At 45.5% G+C, this 23,250-nt stretch overlaps 1 protein-coding gene across 1 annotated transcript in view; it reads right to left on the reverse strand.

The window, feature by feature from the left end:
* Window positions 1-23,250, reverse strand: part of SVOP (SV2 related protein) — a 108,067-nt gene that overhangs the window by 31,060 nt on the left and 53,757 nt on the right. The window contains exons 6-9 of the mRNA XM_025402740.1: window positions 21,797-21,921; window positions 5,030-5,093; window positions 3,192-3,317; window positions 1,237-1,365 (exon numbers count right to left, since the gene is read on the reverse strand). Coding sequence (XP_025258525.1) covers window positions 1,237-1,365; window positions 3,192-3,317; window positions 5,030-5,093; window positions 21,797-21,921 — 444 coding nt within the window. The remainder of the gene's footprint in view (window positions 1-1,236; window positions 1,366-3,191; window positions 3,318-5,029; window positions 5,094-21,796; window positions 21,922-23,250) is intronic.

Here is a 23,250-nt window from a genome sequence, read left to right on the forward strand (position 1 = left end):
TGGGAAGCAGATCCCTCCTTCCTGGCCCCTCAGACCTCAGCACAGACCCATGAACCCAGGGAGCAGAAAATCAGTCCAAAGCATGTCCAGCCCTTTCACACACACACATGCGCCTTCCCCAGTTCTAGGTCTAGGTGGCAACAGTTAATGTGCTGAGAAATGAATTCACCAAAGGCCAATTTACCAAAAGATTGATTAGCTAAATGATTGATTGGCCAATTTTACATAATTTACAAATTCATCAAATCTTTGCTTTATAGTGTTCTTTAAAAAATATATGCTATGGCCAGGTATGGTGGTTCGTGCCCATAATCCCAGCACTTTGAGAGGCCAGGGCAGGTTGATCACATGACACCAGGGGTTCGAGACCAGCCTGGCTTTCCCTCATCCATGGAAGGAATCTCTCCCCAAAGGCAACCAAATGGGCTTCTGCACCTCTTGAGGAATCCCTCCTGCTCTGCCCCCTGTAGATATGGGGCAGGTCCCCTGGCCTCTATGTTGTCAGACCAAACATCTCCTTCCAACCTGGTGAAAGGCCATTCAGTTCTTCTTGCATAATATAAAAAGAATCAGAAATGTAACTTTATTTTAAAAGGCAATTTCTTTATAGGATCTGATGTCTGCTTAAGGTATTTGTCATGTTTCTCCAATCTGCTTGGATGGTTCTTGAAGGCAAGGACTGCAGCCTTAAACCCGAATCTTTTCTCCCCGTGTGTGCAATGCTGGTGCCTATATACAGTAGGCGCTCGTGAAGTTTCACCGTGGTGGATTCCCTGATGGTGTTACCGGTGGAGTGAGGCACCATCCATTAAGAACATCTACACAGGGTGCAGTTTGATCCCCTAGATCTAAGCACACTCCTTCCTAACGTGGTTTTATTGCACAGCTTTTGCCAGTCAATCTCATTTGCTAGTCAGACTTCATCTGTGCTGAAAGGCGAAACCAAAGCAGCAGTAGTTACAGGACCCATTAGCAGATGTTACATTTCTCTAATCACTGGTGAAATTCTCCAGGAAGCATTTTTAGAACTTGGCAGTGAAAATACAGATTGGAGTTGCCAAATTACCCTTGCGGGTCTGTCTACTGGGCCCTCATCTGCTCCATGTGCACGCACACACCCCACCTTGAGTACACACACCCACGTGTGTCCATGCATGCATGCCCTACTCCATATGCACACACTCCCCTAAATGCACCCCGACACGCACATTGCTGTCTATTGGTCCAGGCACTGACCTGTCTGGAGATGATGAGTTTCCCCAGCGGCATGGGAGCTCCGTTTTCCGTCGCTATCCTCTTTAAGGTGGCGATTGCCTTTTCCTGGTTCCCTGACAGCACATCATACCTTGCACTTTCCGGCAGCCACTGGGATGGGGGAGACAGGAGACCCACGTGTGGCTGATTAGGGTGGAACACAGCACTCACTTCTAGCCACACACTCTTACTTGTGTGTGGGATCTTTAAGGGTAGGGGCTCTGAAGCCAGAGACCTGACTTCAAATCCTGGCCCTGCCATTTATTACGTTGGTTGTGTGACCCTGTACAATTACTTGACTTCTCTGTGCTTTCATTTCCTCCTCCATTAAATGTGAATGATAAGAGATCCTACCTCTTAGGGCTCTTGAGAAGATTAAACAGGATAATCCAGGCAAGGGGCCTAGCGCAGTGCCAGGTATAGGTTAATGCAGCTATTATTATTGTCACGGTTGCTATTACTATTATTTGGGGCTGCTTTCAGAGTTCCAGGCGAGGGCTGAATTAAATTAAGATCACTGTCAGAAATCTCACCCCCATCTCTCAAGGAATTGTACCTCCCCTGTATTCAGCATCATCTTGTAAACTCAGTTCAAGAGAAAGAAAGAAATCAGAAAGATTTTTAGAACAATGGAAGTCCCAACCCCAAATGACTAGATACGTACATTTCTGTAAAAATGGAGCGACAGCTGTTTGAAACAGCAGGTATACTGGAGAAAAGACTAAGAGTTAGAAGATCTAGTTTAGAGTTTTTTTGTCTATTTGCTGTAGGCCCTTTAACAAGTCAGCCCCTCTGGGCTTGTTTTCTCATCAATAAAAAGAGGATATAGCAGAGAGTGCAAATGCCCACCAACATTCTGTTTCCTTTTTCATAGTGCAAAGTTGTCCTTAGATGTGGCTGCCCAGACAGGGACTACATTTCCCAGCTCCCCTTGCATCTAGGTGGGACCATGTGACTTGCATTCACCAATGGCATATGAGCTGACTACTCCCGGCCAAGGTATTCAAGAAGTGACTGTGCAGTCTCCACTTGCCTTTTGCAAGTCTATTGAGTGTATGTAGAAGACTTCAAAGCCCTAGAGGATAGCAGAGCCACCAGCAGGACAAAAACTGGGCCCAGAATTCCACTTGCCAACCAGAAAAGTCATTCTGAAGTATTGTGTTAGAGAGAGAGAAGCTCCTATCGTGCTATGTTACTGAAATTGTGGGCTTCATTTGTTTCAGCAGCTGGTATCATCCTGACTAATACAGGGATTCATTATAGTCCTGTGATTATTGGGAGGAATAAATGTGATATTGCATGGAGCACAAAGCCTGCCACACAGTTAAGCTTAATAATTATTAATACTTATTGTCATTACCAGAAATTTTTGTAGTAGTTACCATACATGAGAACTACCCATCTCTAGGCTTATTTTAGTACCTACTGGCTGTAAAGTGTTTCATGCATGTGCCCATGAAATGATGAGTATGTGGCAAGATCTCAGCAGAGGGTGTGGTTTATGCAGAGCTGAGATGAAGAGATCATTTAAACTCCTGGAGCAGCCACGCCTGAAGTCCGATTTAATCCTCTGAAACGTATTTATTCCTCTCTTTTACTCAAGCCAGTTTGAATTGGGTTTCTGTCGCTTGCAACTTAAGAGTCTCAATTAGTGATATATAATCACTTTAAGTGTAGATTTTGCAATGATGGGGCCAATGTATCCTCCAATCCCCAGTTATCTCCCCAGAAAACATCCCAGCAGTGTCTGTCTGGAGGAAATCTAACACTCCATACTGGGGCTACCCCAGGCCATAGCTCCCTTGTCTCATTTTCTGATTTAAAAAAATAATCTTAAAAGGTGGCTTTGGTATCCTTCTCCATCCCCTCCCCACCAAAATAGAGTGGACTGTAAGGTGTCAGGTAGCAAAAGCTGAAATCTCTTAAAGGATACCTACGAAACACAGCACGGCAAAGAGGAGGAGCGGGACAGCCGAGAGGATGAGCAGCCAACGCCAGCCCAGGCTGGGCATCACGAACACAGCCAGGACGACCTCGAACACTGTCCCAATGGCCCAGAATACCTGGCACAGGAGAATCAGGGTCAGTGGTGGGGGAAGCATGGTCCTCACAGTGAGGAATTATGGGGGCACTGTGGACAAGGGTATCTCTATGGGTAAGGGGTTATTGGAGTCAGCAAGGTTAGAATAGTCACCCTTTCCCTGTGGTCTGTATAGTTGAACCAGGGCTGCCATGTTGCCCAGCCCAGCTTACAAGGGTACCATCTACACTATAATATTTGCATGTCACCCGCTGGAGCTGGGCAATGAGGCAGCTCTGGTTAAGGAGATCAATATGATCAATATTACGTGATACCAAATTGGTAGTGAACACATTGGTTTTCTCTCTCTCTCTCTCTCTCTCTGTCTGTCTTGCTGTCGCCCAGGCTGGATTACAGTGTCCCGGTCATGGCTCACTGTAGCCTCAACCTCCCAGGCTCAAGATCAGCTGGTCTAGATATATTTCTTTTTCTTCCTCTCCTTCTTCTTCTCCTCCTCGTCCTCCTCCTCCTCCTCCTCCTCTTTCTCCTCCTCCTCCTCCTTCTTCTTCTCTCTTCCTCTTCTTCTTCTTCTTTTTTTTTTTTTGAGACAGAGTCTTGCTCTGTCACAATGGCACGATCTCGGCTCACTGCAACCTCTGCCTCCTGGGTTCAAGCAATTATCCTGCCTCAGCCTCCTGACTAGCTGGTATTACAGTCCACAACCACACCTAATTTTTTGTATTTTTTAGTAGAGATGGGGTTTCACAATGTTGGCCAAGCTGGTCGCGAAACCCTGATCTCTGGTGATCCAAATGACTTGGCCTCCCAAAGTACTGGGATTATGGGCGTGAGCCACCGTGCCTGGCCTTTTTTTTTTTTTTTTTTTACTAGATGGGGTCTTGCTTTACCACTCGGGCTGGAGTGCAGTGATGTGATCACACCTCACTGCAGCCTCGAACTCCTGGCCTCAAGTGATCCTCCTGCCTCGGCCTCCCAAAGTCCCAGATGCATTCCAATATTTAAACAAAGGATTCTTCCACATCAGTGTGGATCAGTGGAGCATCACCCTAATTGGTAAGAAGCAGATGTACTCAGGATGTTGGGCTGTGGGATCAATGCAATTAAAATTGTCAGTGTGGTTATAGTGATTGGGGACATCAGAGTGGGTTCATTGTCATCACTGTTGGAATCAATGTCCAGCATGGGCAAATAAACCATTCTGCCACTGTGTGAAGGGGGCCACTGGGCAGCTGCATGAGGCAGGGACTCATGGAGCCATTGTATTTGCTCTGAGATCTTTCAGATCATGGTTAGAAAATGGGTCATGAGACCCTGGAAGAAATTGAGAGGAACTAGCTGGACCACAAAATTTTAAGGCAGTCTATAGGCCACAGGTGGTGGGTGATGATATGGGTGTGGGCAGGAGTTTGGTCTACTCACACCACACATTCAACACCAGCTCTCAGATACAAGCTATTTCCAGTTCAAGAAAACATACTCTTCCATACCCTTGCCGACATTTTTTTTTTTTTTTGAGGGATGATAGATTGAATGTTCTTGTCAATTGAAGAATTTGTCCATATTGCAAAACTGGCATGTCAGAAATGATGTAACTGATCCTTTTACATCTTTACATATTGAGTCTGTAATATTTTTTTCTTAAACTCCCTTTTCCTTGGCCTGTGGCTCAAGACATCTGAGAACCTCCTGCCGGAATCCACACGCTCTAGAGACCCAGGCTGCTCTCCTCCTTACCTCAATCAGCAAAATACATTTAGCTCTGGCTTTCATGGGAAGGAACTCAGCATACAGCGTCACCCTGGAAATGTAAAAGGGACAGAAAAAGAGTTAAGATCAGAACTGGGTGGGCAAATGGCTACCGTTTTCTGAATTTCCTGCCAACATTCCTCCAAGGGTGGTCAGTGAACCACTTACATCAGAATTTCCTGAGATGATGATGGTTAAATACACAGATCTCTAGCTCCCTCCCTCCCCAGACCTTCAGAAACAAACTCCCAGGGATAAGGCCCTGACATCTGCATTTTTATTTTATTGTATTTATTTATTTATTTATTTATGAGTTGGTGTCTCACTCTGTCACCCTGGCTGAAGTGCAATCATAGCTCACTGCACAACCTTGAACTCCTGGGCTTAAGTGATCCTCCTGCCTCAGCCTCCAGAGCAGCTAAGACTACAGCCACGCACCACCACTCCTGGCTAATTATTATTATGATGATTTGTACAGATGTATGTTGCCCAGGCTGGTCTCGAACTCCTGGCCTCAAGTGATCCTCCCATCTTGGACTCCAAAAGCGCTGGGAATATAGATGTGAGGCACCATGCCCGGCCTCACCTGCATTTTTGACTCCCCAAGTGATTCTCAAATTTCCTAACTGCTGTCATTGAGCCCTACCCATAATCCAATAAATCCAGGGAAAAATGTTTTTTGGCAGGAACTCTTCAACCTGAGCCCTTCTCAGCATACCAGGGCACACAATGTCAACCTGTCCCATCACTGGTGACATTAATCTTCATCACCTGATCAAGCTGGTGATGGAGATTACCAGCTTGGTAATCTGGTCTGACAGATTTCTCAACCCTAAGTTATAATTTCCCATTTGTGATTAAGAATATTTCCCCTTTGTGGGGAAGTATTCAGAATATGCCAATATCCTGTTCCCCACATAACCTCTACCCACCAGCTTTAGCCATTGACTATCTCTATCTATGTCATCTACAACTGTGATGGTAACAAATGGTTGTTTTTGTTTGTTTGTTTTGTTTTTTGAGACAGGGTGCATGGTGTGATCATGGCTCACTGCAGCTTCAACCTTCCAGGCTCAAGCCATCCTCTTACCAGCCTCCAAGACTACAGGTGCTGGGACTATAAACACATGCCACCACGCCCCGGTAATTTTTATTTTTTTTTATTATTGTGGAGATAAGGTCGCACTATGTTGTTCATGCTGGTCTCAAACTCCTGGGCTCAAGCTATCTTCCTGCCTTAACTTCCCAAAGCGCTAGGATTACAGGCATGAGCCACTGCGCCCAGCCCCACAAATGGTATTTTTTATTTTTGTCATTCCTTCTGTATTTATTAGTTGACATTCAACTGTAAGAAAGAGATTTTCCTTCTTTCCTTCATCTTATCTGTCTATCGATTTAATCGGTATGGACTTGTGGAGTCCTATTTATGCAGTGGGTTGTAGCCCGTTACTATTTTGATGCTCAGAAGAGCTTTTCCTCCTCCCCTTTATCTATCTTATCTATCTATCTAGTATCTATCTATCTATCTATCTATCTATCTATCTATCTATCTATCCATTTAATCAATAAGGACTGGAAGATTCCAATTTTATTCCATAAGTTGCAGCCTATTATTATTATTATTAGTAGTAGTAGTAGTAGTAGTATTTTGAGACAGGGTCTTACTCTGTTGCTCAGGCTGAAGTGCAGTGGCACACAATCTTGGCTCACTGAAACCTCCACCTCCTGGGTTCAAGCAATTCTCCCACCTCAGCCTCCTGAGTAGCTGAGATTACAGGTGCCCGCCACCATGCCTGGCTAATTTTTGTATCTTTTGGTAGAGATAGGGTTTCACCATGTTTCCCAGGCTGGTCTCAAATTCCTGACCTCAAGTGATCTGCCCGCCTCAGCCTGCTAAAGTGCTGGAATTACAGGTGTGAGCCACCACACCCGGCCTGCAACCTGTTATTATTTTGATGCTCAGACTGTCCCAGATCTGCCCAGTGGGAGCCCCTTCAAGCTGATTCTTATTGTTTTTTTTGGCATGTCTCCATCATTCCTTGAGGTCTTCCCTATTTTCTAGCACAAGATATCCAGCTCATCTTGTACTTCCTCTACTCCAGCCCTGGAGTCTGTCATCACCTTTCTAAGAAGCCCTGGTTCCCTTTGGCAGAAGATGGTATTTAGAAACCAAGATCTCTGTGCTCAGTGTGCTCATTGCTCCTGGGGTGTCACTGCTGCTGCGCCCTCTTGGCGGACACAGCTAAGAGATTATCTGTCTATCTATCTATCTCTATCTTACTTATCTCCTTGTCTCTTCACACACTCACCATATCTATAACTATCTGTGTATATTTATTTAAAAACGAGTTCATACTGATACTTTCCATTTCAGTTCATCACCTTAGGGTTCATTCTAACCTTCCTCACTTCCATGCTGCAATTTCCTTCTCTAAGAATGGGAGATCTGGTCTCATTATCCTCAATACAGTTACATCTTTGCTCAATTTACTTGTTTCCTTAATGTAAGCAATGTCCCAACTGCACTGGCTGCCTCCTCTGTCTGCTGCTTCCACGCTTTCCTCCTTTTCACTTCCTCAACATTTGGGCATGCTGGACATGGAAGGGAACTTTTAAATCAATCCCTGCTCCCACCTACCCCATGCTGCCTTCAATTTTGCTAGAAAGAGGAGGCCTTCTTTCTTCTCATATCTCCCACCTAAGCCAGGCATCTGAGCTACTAAATGGCCTCATGTTATTCTCCTAGCTCTTCTTAAGGGGTGGGGGGTTGGGGGATAAAGGGAAGTTAATTTCCTTTAACTCTTTGAAGGCAGATGGTGCTGGGGACCCATTTAGATCTCCTAGGATCCCTTTACTAGGTCTGCGTGCCCACCTTGCGCTTCTGCTAATGGCTCATACCTGCAACCTTCTCTTATGGATACTCTTGAGCAACTGAAGCTGCATCACCCCAGAGGTACCTAGGAGTCATGCCCATCTCCCCAGGGCAGGCTGCAGACTGGCATGTATGTGTATAAAAGGCCCACCCCTTGGTATTGGGGGAGCGGGTGGGGGTCAGACCCTGTGGAGCAATGAGCACTCCTTAGCTCCCTGTGTGCTCAGGTAAGTCCAGAAGAAACCACGTCCTTGTGAGCTTCTTCCCTGTATCTTTCTCTTAGCATCTTTCACTTTTATAGCTTCCTCCCAAGAACACTCTCAATAAATCACTTACAGAGAAATCTCTGCCCCCAGTTCTGTCTGCTTCTGTGCAGCCCAATCAATGGGTTTCCCTACAGAGCATTTCACTTTTCAAAAGGTGGCCTCAGCAATACCACTGAGATTTAGACACAGTTCTTTCTATCATCAGTAAAAGTCCTTGTTAGGATTCTGAGCAAAGGCACTTCTATCCAAAGCAAGAAGAATTCTCAGGAGCCTCAGAAGAAGGGCTAGGGCTTCAGTAGTTCAGTGGGACTCTCTTTAGAGAAAAGCAAGAAGAAAATGTTAATGCTAGCTAGTCTCACTTCATAGTGTATTTTAGTACGTTCCCTCTTTCTGTCTTAGTCTTTCTTTTTCTCTCTGTATGAATCCCTAGCTGAGATCATACTCAAGAATGCCTATTATAAATCTGATTTATAAACAAGCATTTCCATGCCATTTAATAGGCTCTTGCACACATCTATTCTATCACATGCATGAACCATACTATCCTTAATAATAGCAACCTTTTACTGAGTATCTACTATGTGTTTAACACTACTCTAGATGTTCTGCATGGATTACCTCACCCAATAAGAATTGCAAGTCATGGGGATAAGTAATTACAATTCCCTCTGTGTGTGTGTGTGTGTGTGTGTGTGTGAGAGAGAGAGAGAGAGAGAGAGAGAGAGAGATGGTTTGGCTCTTGGCCCCACTCAAACCTCATGTTGAAATGTAACTCGCAGTGTTGGGGGAGGGACCTGGTAGGAGGTAATTGGCTCATGGGGGTGGTTTTCCCCCTCGCAGTTCTCATGATAGTGAGTGAGTTTTCATGAGATCCAGTTGTTTAAAAGTGTGTAGCACTTTCCTCTTCACTCTCTCTCTCCTGCTGCCATGTGAAGATATGCTTGCTCCATCTTTGCCTTCCACCATGCTTGTAAGTTTCCTGATTCCTCCCCAGTCATACCTCCTGTACAGCCTGTGGAACTGTGAGTCAATTAAACCTCTTTTCTTTAAAATGTACCCAGTCTTAGATAGTTATTTACAGCACTGTGAGAATGGACTACCACCATTTTCATATCTACATCTATCAACAACAGAAAAGTTGTTACTTGACCAGGATTGCACAGCTAGTAAGTTAGTAAGCAGAAGAGCCAACATTTTAAACTAGGTTTGTCTATATCACGCAACCCATGAATCACTTCCCTGTTGGGATGGTTTCACAGTTACAAACAACACTTCCTTAGACATCTTTAGGCTGAAAGTCGTTGTCTTCACATTGTTTCCTTAGGACAGATCCCCCTAAGTAGAATTTGAGTCGGAGGGTATGCCTGTTTTTATGATTTGAGATATATACTACCAAAGTGCTTCTCCAAAAAGTTGTTCCAATTTACATTCCTTCCAGTACCTCACTCATCAGAAAACCATGGGGAATTTCATTAACTAAACCCTGATAATAGAAACCAAGATTACAGTGGTTGCTAAAGATTGCAGCAATTATCACGGATGACTTTGATATTTTATTCTATTTTCCGAATGGTATGCTTATATTATTTTTAAAAATCAATAGTAATACCATGTTTACCTTTCCCTCACCAAATTGAAGTCAAACTACTAATCATGCAAAAATGTGCAGTAGGATATTCTAAGGGCAAAGCTGTTTCTATCCTTAGAGATCAAGGATTTGTTTTTATAATAAAGCTATAACCTATTTAATGAAGTCATTTCATTCTGTTTTTTTCAGTTATAGAGTATTATATGAATGCAATCTCATTGTAAAATAATTTACCAATACATAAGCATGCAGAGTGTATGATGATTTTTCCTATCCCTATGACCCCAACTTCCATTTCCCTTCCTGAAAGCCATAACTACTATTCAGAGTTTGCCTTGCAATCTTTCGGTGTTTTTTTTTTTTTTTTCTGACACAGAGTCTCACTCTCTCATTCAGGCTGGAGTGCAGTGGTGCGATCTCAGGCTCACTGCAACCTCTGCCTCCCAGGTTCAAACAGTTCTCCTGCCTCAGCTTCCCGAGTAGCTGGGATTACAGGTGCACACCACAACGCCCAGCTAATTTTATTGTATTTTTAATAGAGATGGGGTTTCCTTATGTTAGCCAAGCTGGTCTCGAACTCCTGACCTCAAGTGATCCACCCGCCTCGGCCTCCCAAAGTGTTGGGATTACAGGCATAAGCCACTGTGTCTGGCCTGCAATCTTTCAGCCTCTTTTCTATGAAAAATAAATACATAAATTTAACTAACATGCTATTTCTTTCTTTCATTTTCCCTTCTCTTTCCTTACCTCTCTCCTATCTTTTCCTCCCTCTCTTCTTTCCTTTTTTTTGAGACAGAGTCTCGCTCTGTCACCCAGGCTGGAGTACAGTGGTGCAATCTCGGCTCATTGTAAGCTCCGCCTCCCGGGTTCACACCATTCTCCTGCCTCAGCCTCCCGAGTAGCTGGGACTACAGGCGCCCGCCACCGTGCCTGGCTAATTTTTGTATTTTTAGTACAGATGGGGTTTCACCGTGTTAGCCAGGATGGTCTCAATCTCCTGACCTCATGAGCCGCCCACCCCGGCCTCCGAAAGTGCTGGGATTACAGGTGTGAGCCACTGCACCTGGCCTCTTTCCTTCATTTTTTTTTTAACACACACAGCGCACTATCAGCGTTCCACCCAAACATCCCCATTCTTAGCACATCCATGAATGCCAGCCCACCTTCCAACTGCCAGTACCTGTGACTGTTTCCAGAGAACTTTCTTTTTTTTTTTTTTTTTTTTTTTTGAGACGGAGTCTCGCTCTGTCGCCCAGGCTGGAGTGCAGTGGCACGATCTCAGCTCACTGTAGCCTTGACCTCCTGGGGTAGATGATCCTCCCACCTCAGCCTCCTGAGTAGCTGGGACTACAGGTGTGCACCACCATACTTGGCTAATTTTTGTATTTTTTGCAGAGACAAGGTTTCACCATGTTGCCCAGGCTGGTCTTGAATGCCTGAGTCAAGCGATCTGCCTGCTTCAATCTCCTCCTAAAGTGCTGGGATTGCAGGCATGAGCCACCACGCTCAGCTGAGCATTATTCTTAACAGCTGCATAGCCTTCCTCATCTCGGTAGTATCATCATTTATTTAACTGCCCCCTATTGATGAATGTTTAGGTTGTGTTCAGTTTCTTGCTTTTGCCACCTGTGCTACAAGAAACGTCTTTTCCTATAATTGTTGTGCCCCACATTTGGCCATTATTTATAGCAGTTCATTATGAAAACAAGCTACTTGATCTTTATCCAAAATATGGCAATTATTATAATCAGACTGAAAAATAAAAGAATGAGCAGTGAAATTAGCAATGCCAAGAATCAGCTGATTCTGGCATAAATAAATTCCCACTGCAAATAATCACAGTTACAGCACTGGGCAATTAGAGGCTTGCCATTTGGATCACGTGTTTGGAAAGAAAGAACCTGTGATCTCAGCCTGGCATTTCTGCCTGGTCTTTGGAGGAACGAGGACAGCCTTTGTGTATAAGCTCATTGTTGACACCAATTTGAAGATCATTCTAGGGCAGGTTTCAAGGTAGAACAGCTGGGCAGCTACCTGAGGTATTGTCTTTAAGAGCAGCTAAAACACAAGGAGGGCGTGGGTTACCTTACTCCAGGTTTCCCCTCGCAGCGGCTTACATAAATGGTGTTTGATTGCGGTGCATGGCGCCCTCTACTGGAAGTAAAACATATTGGCCCAGTGCCAACCTGTATTGGTATTTTCGTGGAGAGACAGGGCGCAGTAAGAGGTGATTATCATTTCGTTGGTGCTTATTTGCATTTTCCAAATTTTCTAAAACAAAAGTGTGCTGTCTGTAATGACAAAAATAAAATTGTATTTAATTCCCTTGCTTGAATTAAAGTCTATTCCTTCTTGATGTCCCTCCGTAGACAGAAAGTGTAATTATCTGGGATTCTACATGTGATTTCTCTTACCTGCCTTAAAGGGAATATAAACCTGTTAAGAACCACCAGCTCTACACACCAGAGTCATTCTCCAAATCAGTACCAGAGACGCCGTGGACATAAATGATTTAACAGGACCTTCTGACTATATATGCTAGAAACCCCTTTGAAATTGTTCAACATGGTTAGGGCTTTGGCACCAGACACACCTGGATTTGAACCCAGTTATAACTGGCTTGCCAAAGTTGCTCCAGTACTTTCCTTCCCAGTATCTATGCACCTTTGCAGTGTGACTGCAGCACGTCCCATCAAGAGTTCATTTTCCCCTCCCTGGGATCTGAGTGGCCTTGTGACTTGCTTTGACCATCAGAATGTAGCAGAAATGATGTTATGCTAGTTCCAAGCTTAGGCCTCGAGAAGCTTTGTGGCTTCTGCTTGCTGCCGTCCACCCCTGTCCAGGTGCCATGGGACCAGGTGCCCGGGTGCCCCCGATTCAGTGGACTGAAGACATTTGAGCAAGCCCCATAGAGTCTAGAGGAGCCAGCAAACTGCCTCACTGCAGAATCATGAGTTGAATTAATCATTGTTTTAAACCATGAATGCGAAGGTGGTTTGTTACAAAATAGAAGCAAACCCTACATTCTACTTTTTTTTTTTTTTTTTTTTTTTAGTCAGAGTCTCACTCTCTCACCCAGGCTGGAGTGTAGTGGTGCAGTCTCAGCTCACTGCAACCTCCGCTTCCCAGGTTCAAGCGATTCTCCTGCCTCAGCCTCCCAAATAGCTAAGATTACAGGTGTGCACCACCATGCCTGGCTAATTTTTGTATTTTTAGAAGAGATGGGGTTTTGCCATGTTGCCCAGGCTGGTCTCAAACTCCTGGCCTCAAGTGATCCACCCGCCTCAGCCTCCTAAAGTGCTGGAATTACAGGCGTGAGCCACTGTGCCCAGGCCTCCTACCCTACACGTAATAACCATCTGACCAGGCATGATGACTCACACCTGTAATCCCAACACTCTGGGAGGCCAAGATGGGAGGATCACTTGAGTTCAAGAACAGCCTGGGTAACACAGTGAGACCGCCCACTCTGTCCTCTGTAGCCCATCTCAACAAAAAATTTAAAAAATTAGCTGGGTGTGGTGGCACACACTTTAGTGACTCCAGAAGCTGTGGTGGGAGGATCGCTTGAGCCCAGAAGTTTGAGGCTGCAGGGAGGTATGATCGTGTTGCTGCACTCCAGCCTCGGCAACAGAGCAAAATCTGGTTTCAAAAATAATAATAACAACTATCTGACCTCCAGCAAGTCCCTTGTGAGCTCTCAGCCTCGGTTTTCGCATCTGTCATATGGGGATAAAACAGTTGTTCAGTGGACCAAGTAAGGTAGTCTGAGCAGAACATTGAGCAAAGTGCCCAGCACTTGGTAAACTCCATTATCATCATCATCATCATCATCACTATTAAGGCTAATGTTGTTCTTTTTTTTTTTTTTTTTTTTTTTTTGAGATGGAGTCTCGCTGTGTCTCCCAGGCTGGAGTGCAGTGGCGTGATCTCGGCTCACTGCAAGCTCCGCTTCCCGGGTTCACGCCATTCTCCCACCTCAGCCTCCCAAGTAGCTGGGACTACAGGCGCCCGCCACCACGCCCGGCTAGTTTTTTGTATTTTTAGTAGAGACGGGGTTTCACCATGTTAGCCAGGATAGTCTCGATCTCCTGACCTCGTGATCCACCCGCCTCGGCCTCCCAAAGTGCTGGGATTACAGGCTTGAGCCACCGCACCCGGCCAATGTTGTTCTTATCACCAAGAATGAGAATCTCTACTTTGGGGGAAGGAAGAAAAGAATGAGGAAGGGAGGAGAGAAGAAGGGTCATAGAAAAGCACAGATCAGGGTAGAGGAACAGGATCCTTAATGACCTAGTTGACTTTTTTTTTTTTTGAGATGGAGTTTCATTCTTGTTGCCCAGGCTGGAGTGCAATGGCATGATCTCAGCTCACCCCAACCTCTGCCTCCCGGGTTCAAGCGATTCTCCTGCCTCAGCCCCGGATTACAGGCATGTGCCACCACACCCAGCTAATTTTGTATTTTTAGTAGAGACAGGGCTTCTCCATGTTGGTCAGGCTGGTTTTGAACTCCCCACCCCAAGTGATCCACCCCCCTCGGCCTCCCAAAGTGCTGGGATTACAGGCGTGAGCCACCACTCCCAGCCCTAATTGACATTTATACTTAAAATTCAGAGTACATTACAAGGACTTCTGGTTGTTGAGCTTTTAAGAATTACACAGCTCAATCTTTTTCATCTGGTTTTATGAGTTGCTGCAATAGGGTATAGCTATTGTAAATTAATGGAAACTTTTAATTGCATTTAATCACATCAAAATATCTCCAACTAAATGTTTCCAAATAATGAACTTAAGGGAGTCGTTTTTGTAACTAGATAGGAACGTTGTATAATTAAGACATTATTTTTATGTAAGTGGATAGAGTTACAGTGGTAGGAAGCCAGTGGCTCTCTTGGGTGGCTAAATATTTCTTCTGTAATTTCGTTTCTAGTTTTTATTTGCCCTCCTCACAGATAAAAGAGCTATTTAGGCTGGGTGGGGTGGCTCACACCTATAATCCCAGCACTTTGGAAGGCTGAGGCAGGCGAATCGCTTGAGGTCAGGAGTCCGAGACCAGCCTGGCCAACATGGTGAAACCCTATCTCTATTAAAAATACAAAAATTGGCCAGGTGTGGTGGCATGCTCCTGTAATCCCAGCTACTCGGGAAGCTGAGGTGGGAGGATAGCTTGAACCCAGGAGGTGGAGGTTGCAGTGAGCCAAGATATCATGCCACTGCATTCCAGCCCGGGTGACAAAAAAAAAAAAAAAAAAATGCTATTTAGTGGAGTAGTTCAGAGAACAGGTTTGGAGGGTCAAGTGATGTCTAAACCTTAGCTCTGCCATTTACTAGCTATGTGACCTTGGGCATGCTACTTAGTTTCTACAAAGCTCCAGCTTTTGTACCTGTAAAGTGGAGATGATCATAACATCTATATCCTAAGATGTTATGAGCATGAAAGTGGTAATATATGTAAAGCACAAGGCTCAGTGTCTGGAATGTAGTAATAGCTCAATAACCAAACGGAAGGGCTATAGCAGTGTTCAATACATGAACGACTAAATGGGGAAGAGGTAGGGAGCAGGCAGGCAAGCCGGGGACCCTTAAGATAAGCATGAGATAAAGGGGAAAGGCCCTCCTAGCTCCTCTGTGTCCTTTGTTTTATTCCCCTGGTGTCCTGTGCCATTACCCCAGAGCCCGACAGGAAGAATGTCTCTTCCTCTTTGTAGTCCCGCCCCTTTGCTGTTTTAGGGTGTGGTTGTCTCTGTTCCAGTTACTCCACCCTTGCAATCCCATCTGCTTATAAGCTTCCAGAGGCTTCTCAAAATTCTGATCCACTGATGGCACTGTTTTCTCGCTCTCCAGCACTGTTTATTCTATTTCTTAGCTGGGCATCTTGAGGCATGCCTGTAATCCTAGCACTTTGGAAGGCCAAGGCAGGCAGATCACTTGAGGTCAGGTATTCAAGACCAGCCCAGGCAACATAGTGAGACCCCAATCTCCACCAAAAAGTAGAAAAAATTAGCTGAGCATGGTGGTGTGTGCCTGGAAGGCTGAGGCAGAAGGATCACTTGAGCCTGGGAGTTCGAGGCTGCAGTGAGCCATGATTGTGCCACTGTACACCAGCCTGGGTAACAGAGCAAGACCCTGTCTCTTGCAGAAAGAAAAGATTTATTCTATTTCTTACTACTTCTATGTCATTTCCAGGAAATGTGGAAGAAGAAGAAATAGCAAATGTCTCTTCTCATTCTACCTTCTTGAACAAGAATTTCTGTGGGCATTCTGCATATTTAATTCCTTTTTCTTTCCTTATATAAGAAGAAAATCCAGTGACTGTTTGAAGTCTATTTCTGCTGGCATCTCTCTGAGCGTCCCTGGTAAGGGAATTTGATTTGCTGTTCTGTGAGTACATTCCTCCCAGCCACTAGGGGAAAACTGTATCGTACTCAATGAACTCATCATACTCATGAATAGGGCAGTGGTTGTGTCTGCAGGAATTCCTGGAGCTGAGCCAGAAGTGGAGCACATTGTCCACAAGCCCCTGCCAGCCCAGATTTATGGCTGCGGCTCCGTTAATAGCCTTTGCTTCAAGCTCCAGTGGTTTGTAAGCTCATCCCAGATCCAGAAGTGTATGTCAAATGTCTACTCTACAGAGCCCTGGAGGAACTAATCATGAATCAAGGAGGGAAGGACTGAGGAGAGCTGAGAGCCACTCACCATCCTCCAGCCTCCCAAGTGGCAGGAGGAGGCTGGGGGTTTGCTCATGTGTTAAATCCATGTGGTCATGTCTCCCCTGTCCCTGTTCTGTCTACAGTGATACCTTGAGTCATTCATCCGTCATCCATCATCCATCACAATGACACTTGAGCTTCTTACTAGCCTTCGGCAGATCAAATGCTTGTTAATAAGTCTTAAGTGCTCTGCCAGGCACTGTCCTGGGCATTTTACAGAATGTTGTCATTTAATGACTATTATTTTAAGGGACCTCATGAGGTGGGGAAGTTGTTGTTCCATTTTAGAGATGAGGAAACAGATGTAGGAAGGTTCAGTGACTTGCCTGAGGTCATATAGCTATTATGTGACAGAGCAACCAGGATTCAAACCCAAGCAGTCTGGTTTCAGAGCCTATGATCTATTTTAGAATTAGCATTACCCTGGCTGGGCGCGGTGGCTCATGCCTGTAATCCCAGCAGTTTGGGAGGCTGAGGCCGGCAGATCACAAGGTCAGGAGATCGAGACCATCCTGGCTAACACAGTGAAACCCCGTCTCTACTAAAAGTACAAAAAAAATTAGCCAGACGTGGTGGCGGGCGCCTGTAGTCCCAGCTACTCTGGAGGCTGAGGCAGGAGAATGGCGTGAACCCAGCAGGCGGAGGCTGCAGTGAGCTGAGATCCGGCCACTGCACTCCAGCCTGGGCGACAGAGCAAGACTCTGTCTCAAAAAAAAAGAATTAGTATTACCCTTCTAGGCTGTCTCTTCCAGTCTTCCCCAATCACGATGCTCAGCAGGCATAAGAAGTCAGTCCCTGAACTATTATCCCTGAGAGGGTGGGCGCTCTGGCAGGACTGAACAGATCCCCACCCTCCAATGCTGATCTTGCTGCTTGTGCTGCCGAAGAGCCAGCCTGCCAGCAACAGAGACCAACGTGGAGCCCCCCAGGATGGAACCACTCCATGTCACTTGGTAGCAACTTAGGTACATTGGACTCTTCCAGCTTTGAAGGAGCAGCAATTCATCTTGACCGAATCTGCACCAATTCTGGGTACTGGTTTAACTCTCCTGCCCACAAGGTCTCGGTCGCCACTATCACCCGAGGGCTCACACAATGTCTGACCCACTGACAAAGGATCCCTCATAACATTGCTTGGGACCCAAGGAGCCCATATAGAGTGAAGGAGATGTAGAAGGGGATGTATGGCCTGGAATCCACTGGTCCTATCATATATTGTGCTATCCTGAAGCTGCTGGCCTGAGAGAAGCTGCTGGCCTAAGAGAGCAATGGGACAGCACTCGGAAGGTGACACTAAAGTATCAGCTTGGAGATGACGCCCTATGACCATGGGGCACTGTCCTCCAGGACACAATACCCACTTAAGTCCACTACCATTATGATGCTTCATTCCCAGGAGAAAGGATTCGTGGGTCTGGAAATTAAGGGGTTGAAGTAAGAGTAGGCTTCATTGTCATCAGTCCCAGTGACCTGGATCAGGAGATTTGTACTTCACATCCTGCAACTTCTGGGCTCTGTGGGTCTAGCGGTCCTGGCTCCCAGGGAGGGAAAGCTTCCACAGGAGACACAGCAAGAGTCCCAGTAGACCTTTTTTTTTTTTGAAATGGAGTTTTGCTCTGTCACTGAGGCTGGATTGCAGTGGTACGCTCTCGGCTCACTGCAACCCCTGTCTCCTGGGTTCAAGGGATTCTCCTGCCTCAGCCTCCCAAGTAGCTGGGATTACAGACATGTGCCACCACACCCAGCTAATTTTTGTAGTTTTAGTAGAGATCGGGTTTCACTGTGTCAGCCAGGCTGATCTCGAACTCCTGTCTTCAGATGATCCACCCACCCTGGCCTCCCAAAGTGCTGGCATTACAGGCTTGAGCCACCATGCCTGCACCCATTAGACTTTAAGAAACAGCTGCTACCCAGTAACTTTGGGCTCCTTTGTGTCAAGAAATGAACAGGCAAGAAAAAGAGTCACCACCGTGTTGGAGAAATTGATCTTAGCCATCATGAAGACTTAAGAAGCCCCATCTATCATAGGGTCACCCAGATGACATACCAGACATCTCTTGGTAATCTGCTGCTCAATTTTGGTGTTAAATGGACAAGCACAGCAAATATGGCCTAAAAGAGGCATGGCGACCAGGGACTCGAACCCCTTAGGCGTGAGGTCTCAGTCACCCACCCGGGTAAACCATCTAGATCAGCGGGGGTGCTCACTGAAGCTGAGAGGAATTTAGAATGGGGAGTGGAGGTGGCAGACATTTGGCCTTTTGACCAAGGCAACTTCTGCAAGGGACTCAACTATGAGCTCCACTGGCATCCACCGCAGCCGCGAGGCCAGCAGCAATCACAGGGACTGTAGATTAATTTATTGCAGAAAAGAGACTAACCAGAATCCTGAGGGAACTGTTCTGAGGCGGGGTGAACGGGTTACAATTATGGGCTGCATAACACATTTGAGTCAACAACAGACCACATATATGATGGTGGTCCCATAAGATTATAATACTGTGATAATTAATTTATTTTGCAATCTTTTATTGAAGAGCACTGCTCCGTGCAGAGCAGGGCTAACCCATAGGCAGTGCACCCAGAGTTGGCCTATTTTCATTATTCTTTAATAGCGAGGGGGGCTAGCCTTGTTGCCTAGGCTGATCTCAGACTCCTGGGCTCAAGGGATCCTCCTGCTTCAGCCTCCCAAAGTGCTGAGATTACAGGTGTGAGGTACCATGCCTGGTCTTTAAAAAAAAAAATTAATACTGTGTCTCTACTGTAGGTTTTCTATGTCTAGATATGTTCAGATACACAAATACCGTTGTGTTCAAATTGTCTGCAGTATTTAGCACAGTTACATGGTGGGTAGCCCTGGAGCAATAGGCTATACCACATAGCCTAGCTGTGTAGGAGGTTGTCCCATCTAGGTTTGTGTGAGGACAGTCTATGATGTTTGCACGGTGACAAAATCACCTATTGATGCATTTCTCTTAACACATCCCCATCCTTAAGTGATGCATGACTATATTTGAAGCAAGTGGGTCCACCCTGGACTGTGGAGGATGCTGTGATGTGCCACGAGGTCTGCCCTTCAGGACTGAGGCATTTATTCCCTCCAAAATGAGCAGCAGCCTTGCCTGCTGGGAGCTCAGAGCTGCGTCCCTTGCAGAAGTTGCCTTGGCCAAAAGTAGCTGCCTTGCCAATGGTCATGCTCCGTCCTTGAGGGCAGCCCGCCCACATCCGATGCCTGGTTGGTGTGAGGGTAAAAAGACCTAGCCCCCTGCCCCAATCTGAAACACCTCTGAAGGGCCGCCTCAGCTTCTGAGCCCCTGTAAGCTGAGCAGAGACCTCTGTGGCAATGGTATTGCAATTCAGCTTCTCCCTCTGCGGCTCCTAATTTTCTCACTTGCTTGCAAGTGTTAATCCTAGTAACCACCCGCACAGTAATCTCCATCTCAAAGTCTCTTCCCCAGGATCCCATCCTAGAACAGGGACCATGGCACTCTTGCTCGATGCTGCATCCGGGCACCTAGCATTTATAGGTGCTCAAGAAACATTGGTGGAATAAATGAATACCCTGCAAGGGATCGCCCTAGTCCTCTTGCAAACTTTGCCTAAATTATTGCAATACGATTCCTTACCTCCCAGCTGCTCTACCTGCCACAGCCAGATTCATACTTCTAAAGTACCTCCACTGCTCAGGAACTCTCAGTGGCTCCTCACCACCAGTAGAATCCCTTTGGCCTGGCATTTTAGGCCTTTAACAAGCTTGCCCTGGCCTACCTGTCCAATCTCAGCTTTTAATTCTTTCTTTTTTTTTAATTTTTATTGAGACAAAGTCTCACTCTGTTGCCCAGGCTGGAGTACAGTGGTACGATCTTGGCTCACTGCAATCTCTGCCTCCCGGGTTCCAGCAATTCTCCTGCGTTAGCCTCCCAAGTATCTGGGATTACAGGTGCCCACCACCAAGCCCGGCTAATTTTTGTATTTTTTAGTAGAGACGGTGTTTCACCATGTTGGTCAGGCTGGTCTCGAACTCCTAAGCTCAAGTGATCTATCTGTCTCGGCCTCCCAAAGTGCTGGGATTACAGGCATGAGCCACTATGCCTGGCCAGCTTTCAATTCTTACAGATCTCATCCTTCCAAGCTGATCAACCAGACAATTAGCCTTCCTCAGCCTCAGCTGCAGCTTCCTCTTTTCATGTGGTTCTCTTCCTAGGAAACATCTTACATCTTCTCCAAGTCTCCTTCTGGGTCTTCCCAAATCCTTTGCCTTCTTAATAGCAAGGCAGTAAAATGCAATGGGTATAGAGCCCGGGCACTGGGGTTAGAAGGTCCAGTTCATATTCCAGCTCTGCCACTTCCTGGCTGTGTTGCCTGGAGCAAGTTACTTTACCTCTCTGTGCCTCAGTTTCTTTATCTGTAAAACGGGGTTAATAATAGAATTTACCTTCTAGGGAAAATGAGAGCCTAAGGGAGATTGTCTGGGTAAACCATTTAGAGCAGCATCTGCCACATAGTTAACACGAAATATTGGCTATTACTTTTTAGGGTGGGGTCCAACACGCATTTTCTATATTGGGCCACATAGTAAAGAGTTCAGGCTTTGCAGGCCATATATCTGCTGAAACTACTCGGTTCTGTTGCTGTGGCATGAAAATGACCATGGATAATACATAAATGGAGGGTGCGATGTGTTCCAATAAAACTTTATTAACAAAACCAGTCAGCAGGTCGAATTCTGCCCATATGCCATAGTGTGCCAATTTCTGCTTCAGGGCCCATCACAAATAGGAAGTCCTCCTCAATCCCCCAGGAGACAGTGGCTTCTTCCTACAGCTCTGAATATTCTCAGTACCTTAAACTACAATACCAGCAAATTACTGCCCGGGTGACATGTGGTCAGCATCATCCCCTGCCTTGTGTTTAGGTTGGAAGAGCGTGGAAAGCAGCATTCATAGTGGCTAAAAGCATGGATGTTGTAGTTACCCACCATGTGATTCAAACAGATGATTTCACTCTCCGAGCCTCAGTTTCCCCAACTGTAAAACAGAGATTGAAATAATACGGTAACACACACCTCTTGGGCTGCTGCGATGCGTCCAACTGGAACAGTCCATCCATGCTAGATGCATTATTATTTCGCTTGCAACCTTCCAGCCATTGTGTTGTTTTGCTGCTGTTGTTGATCCTAACAATACTGATAATGATGCTATTTTCTTGCTACACCATAGCTCCTTGATCCTGGAAGCCCTGGTATAGCTATCTCTGCACCCCTGCTCCCCCATCTCAGCCCCTACCTCCCGACCCAGGCCATGAACAGTATTTACTTACGACTGGGGAACTCCTCCAATCCCAAAGCCCACCAGGCCCCGGAGCACCAGGATCCAGCTATACACGGGTGCAAAAGCACTAAGGATGCCATAGTACAGCGTCCACAGCACGCTGATCTTCAGTCCCTGCGGAGAAGGAAGACACGGAATCACAAGGGCTTTTCAGTGCCTCCAGGTAGCGTTTGCACTGCACTGAGAGCTGCCGATAATGAGGTCACACTAAAGGAAGCCTACACAACCAAAGGGATACTGGAGTCCTCTGTATGGGGAGTGCCAACCCATAGGGGGTGGGTAAGAAAATTGTGAGACATTCTTGGTTGTCCCAATGATTGGCATTGAATGCCAGTCTGGGCCAGATATGTCAGATATTCCACAATACAGGAGACAAAATAGACTTGTCCTGCATCTCATACCATCTCAAATGTTCTGCCCGCCCATCATGCAGCTGAAACTCTGTTTCTGATGATCTACACCTAGACCTTTTGCTCTGTTTCACACATTCAAGACTTTTTTTTTTGGCATAGTTTGAATACACACTTAATTTTTCAGGAACGCCACTTTCAGATAAGTCAAAAGAAAATTTACTTTGTTTTACCCGGAACTTTACAAAATTATTCTTTTCAGAAAACCATGCTGTCAATGACAACGCTGTGTGCAGCATTTGAGTCACTGATGGGAAACTTCAGTGTCAGCTTTCATTCACAGGGTTTATCTATGAATGGACTGATTTAAACCTTATTTTAAAAGGTCAAATGTAAAGAAAAAGCATCAATAATATTCAGTTAAATCCAAACGTATTTAAATCAGGGGCAGATATTGACTGACCCCTTGTCATCTAGACAGAGTTGTAAGTAAACATTTGCATATTAAAAATAAATTTTATTTTATTAATGATGTTTTAAATTTATCCCTCCTGGTTAGCACTTTAGAACTGATTTCTTTCTTTTTCTCATTGACAAGTTTATCTTGGCATCATTATTCTAACATCTATTGTACCAGGATAAAACTATATCAAAGTATAAGTGTACTGAGTGATATTTTTACTATGAAGAATAAAACATAATATAAAGGCGGTTTCCTGTGTTGGCAAACTCATTTTGAAGTTATTTTAATGAATGACATACTCTTAGATCCTCCTAATTTGCAAACCAAACAAAGAACTTATTTCTTTCTTCTTATTTATTTTGAGACAGAGTCTCATTCTGTTGCCCAGGCTAGAGTGCAGTGGTGCGATCTCGGCTCACTGCAGCCTCAACCTCCCGGGCTCAAGTGGTCATCCCACTTCAGCCTCCCAAGCAGCTGGAAGCATAGATGTGTGCCACCATGCCTGGCTAATTTTTGTATATTTTACAGAGGCGGCGTTTCACCATGTTGCCCAGGCTATTCTCAAACTCCTGGGATCAAGTGATCCACGCACCTCAGCCTCCCAAAGTGCTGAGATTACAGGTGTGAGCC

Source organism: Theropithecus gelada, chromosome 11, assembly GCF_003255815.1.
Source record: "Theropithecus gelada isolate Dixy chromosome 11, Tgel_1.0, whole genome shotgun sequence".
NCBI classification, from domain to species: Eukaryota; Metazoa; Chordata; class Mammalia; order Primates; family Cercopithecidae; genus Theropithecus; species Theropithecus gelada.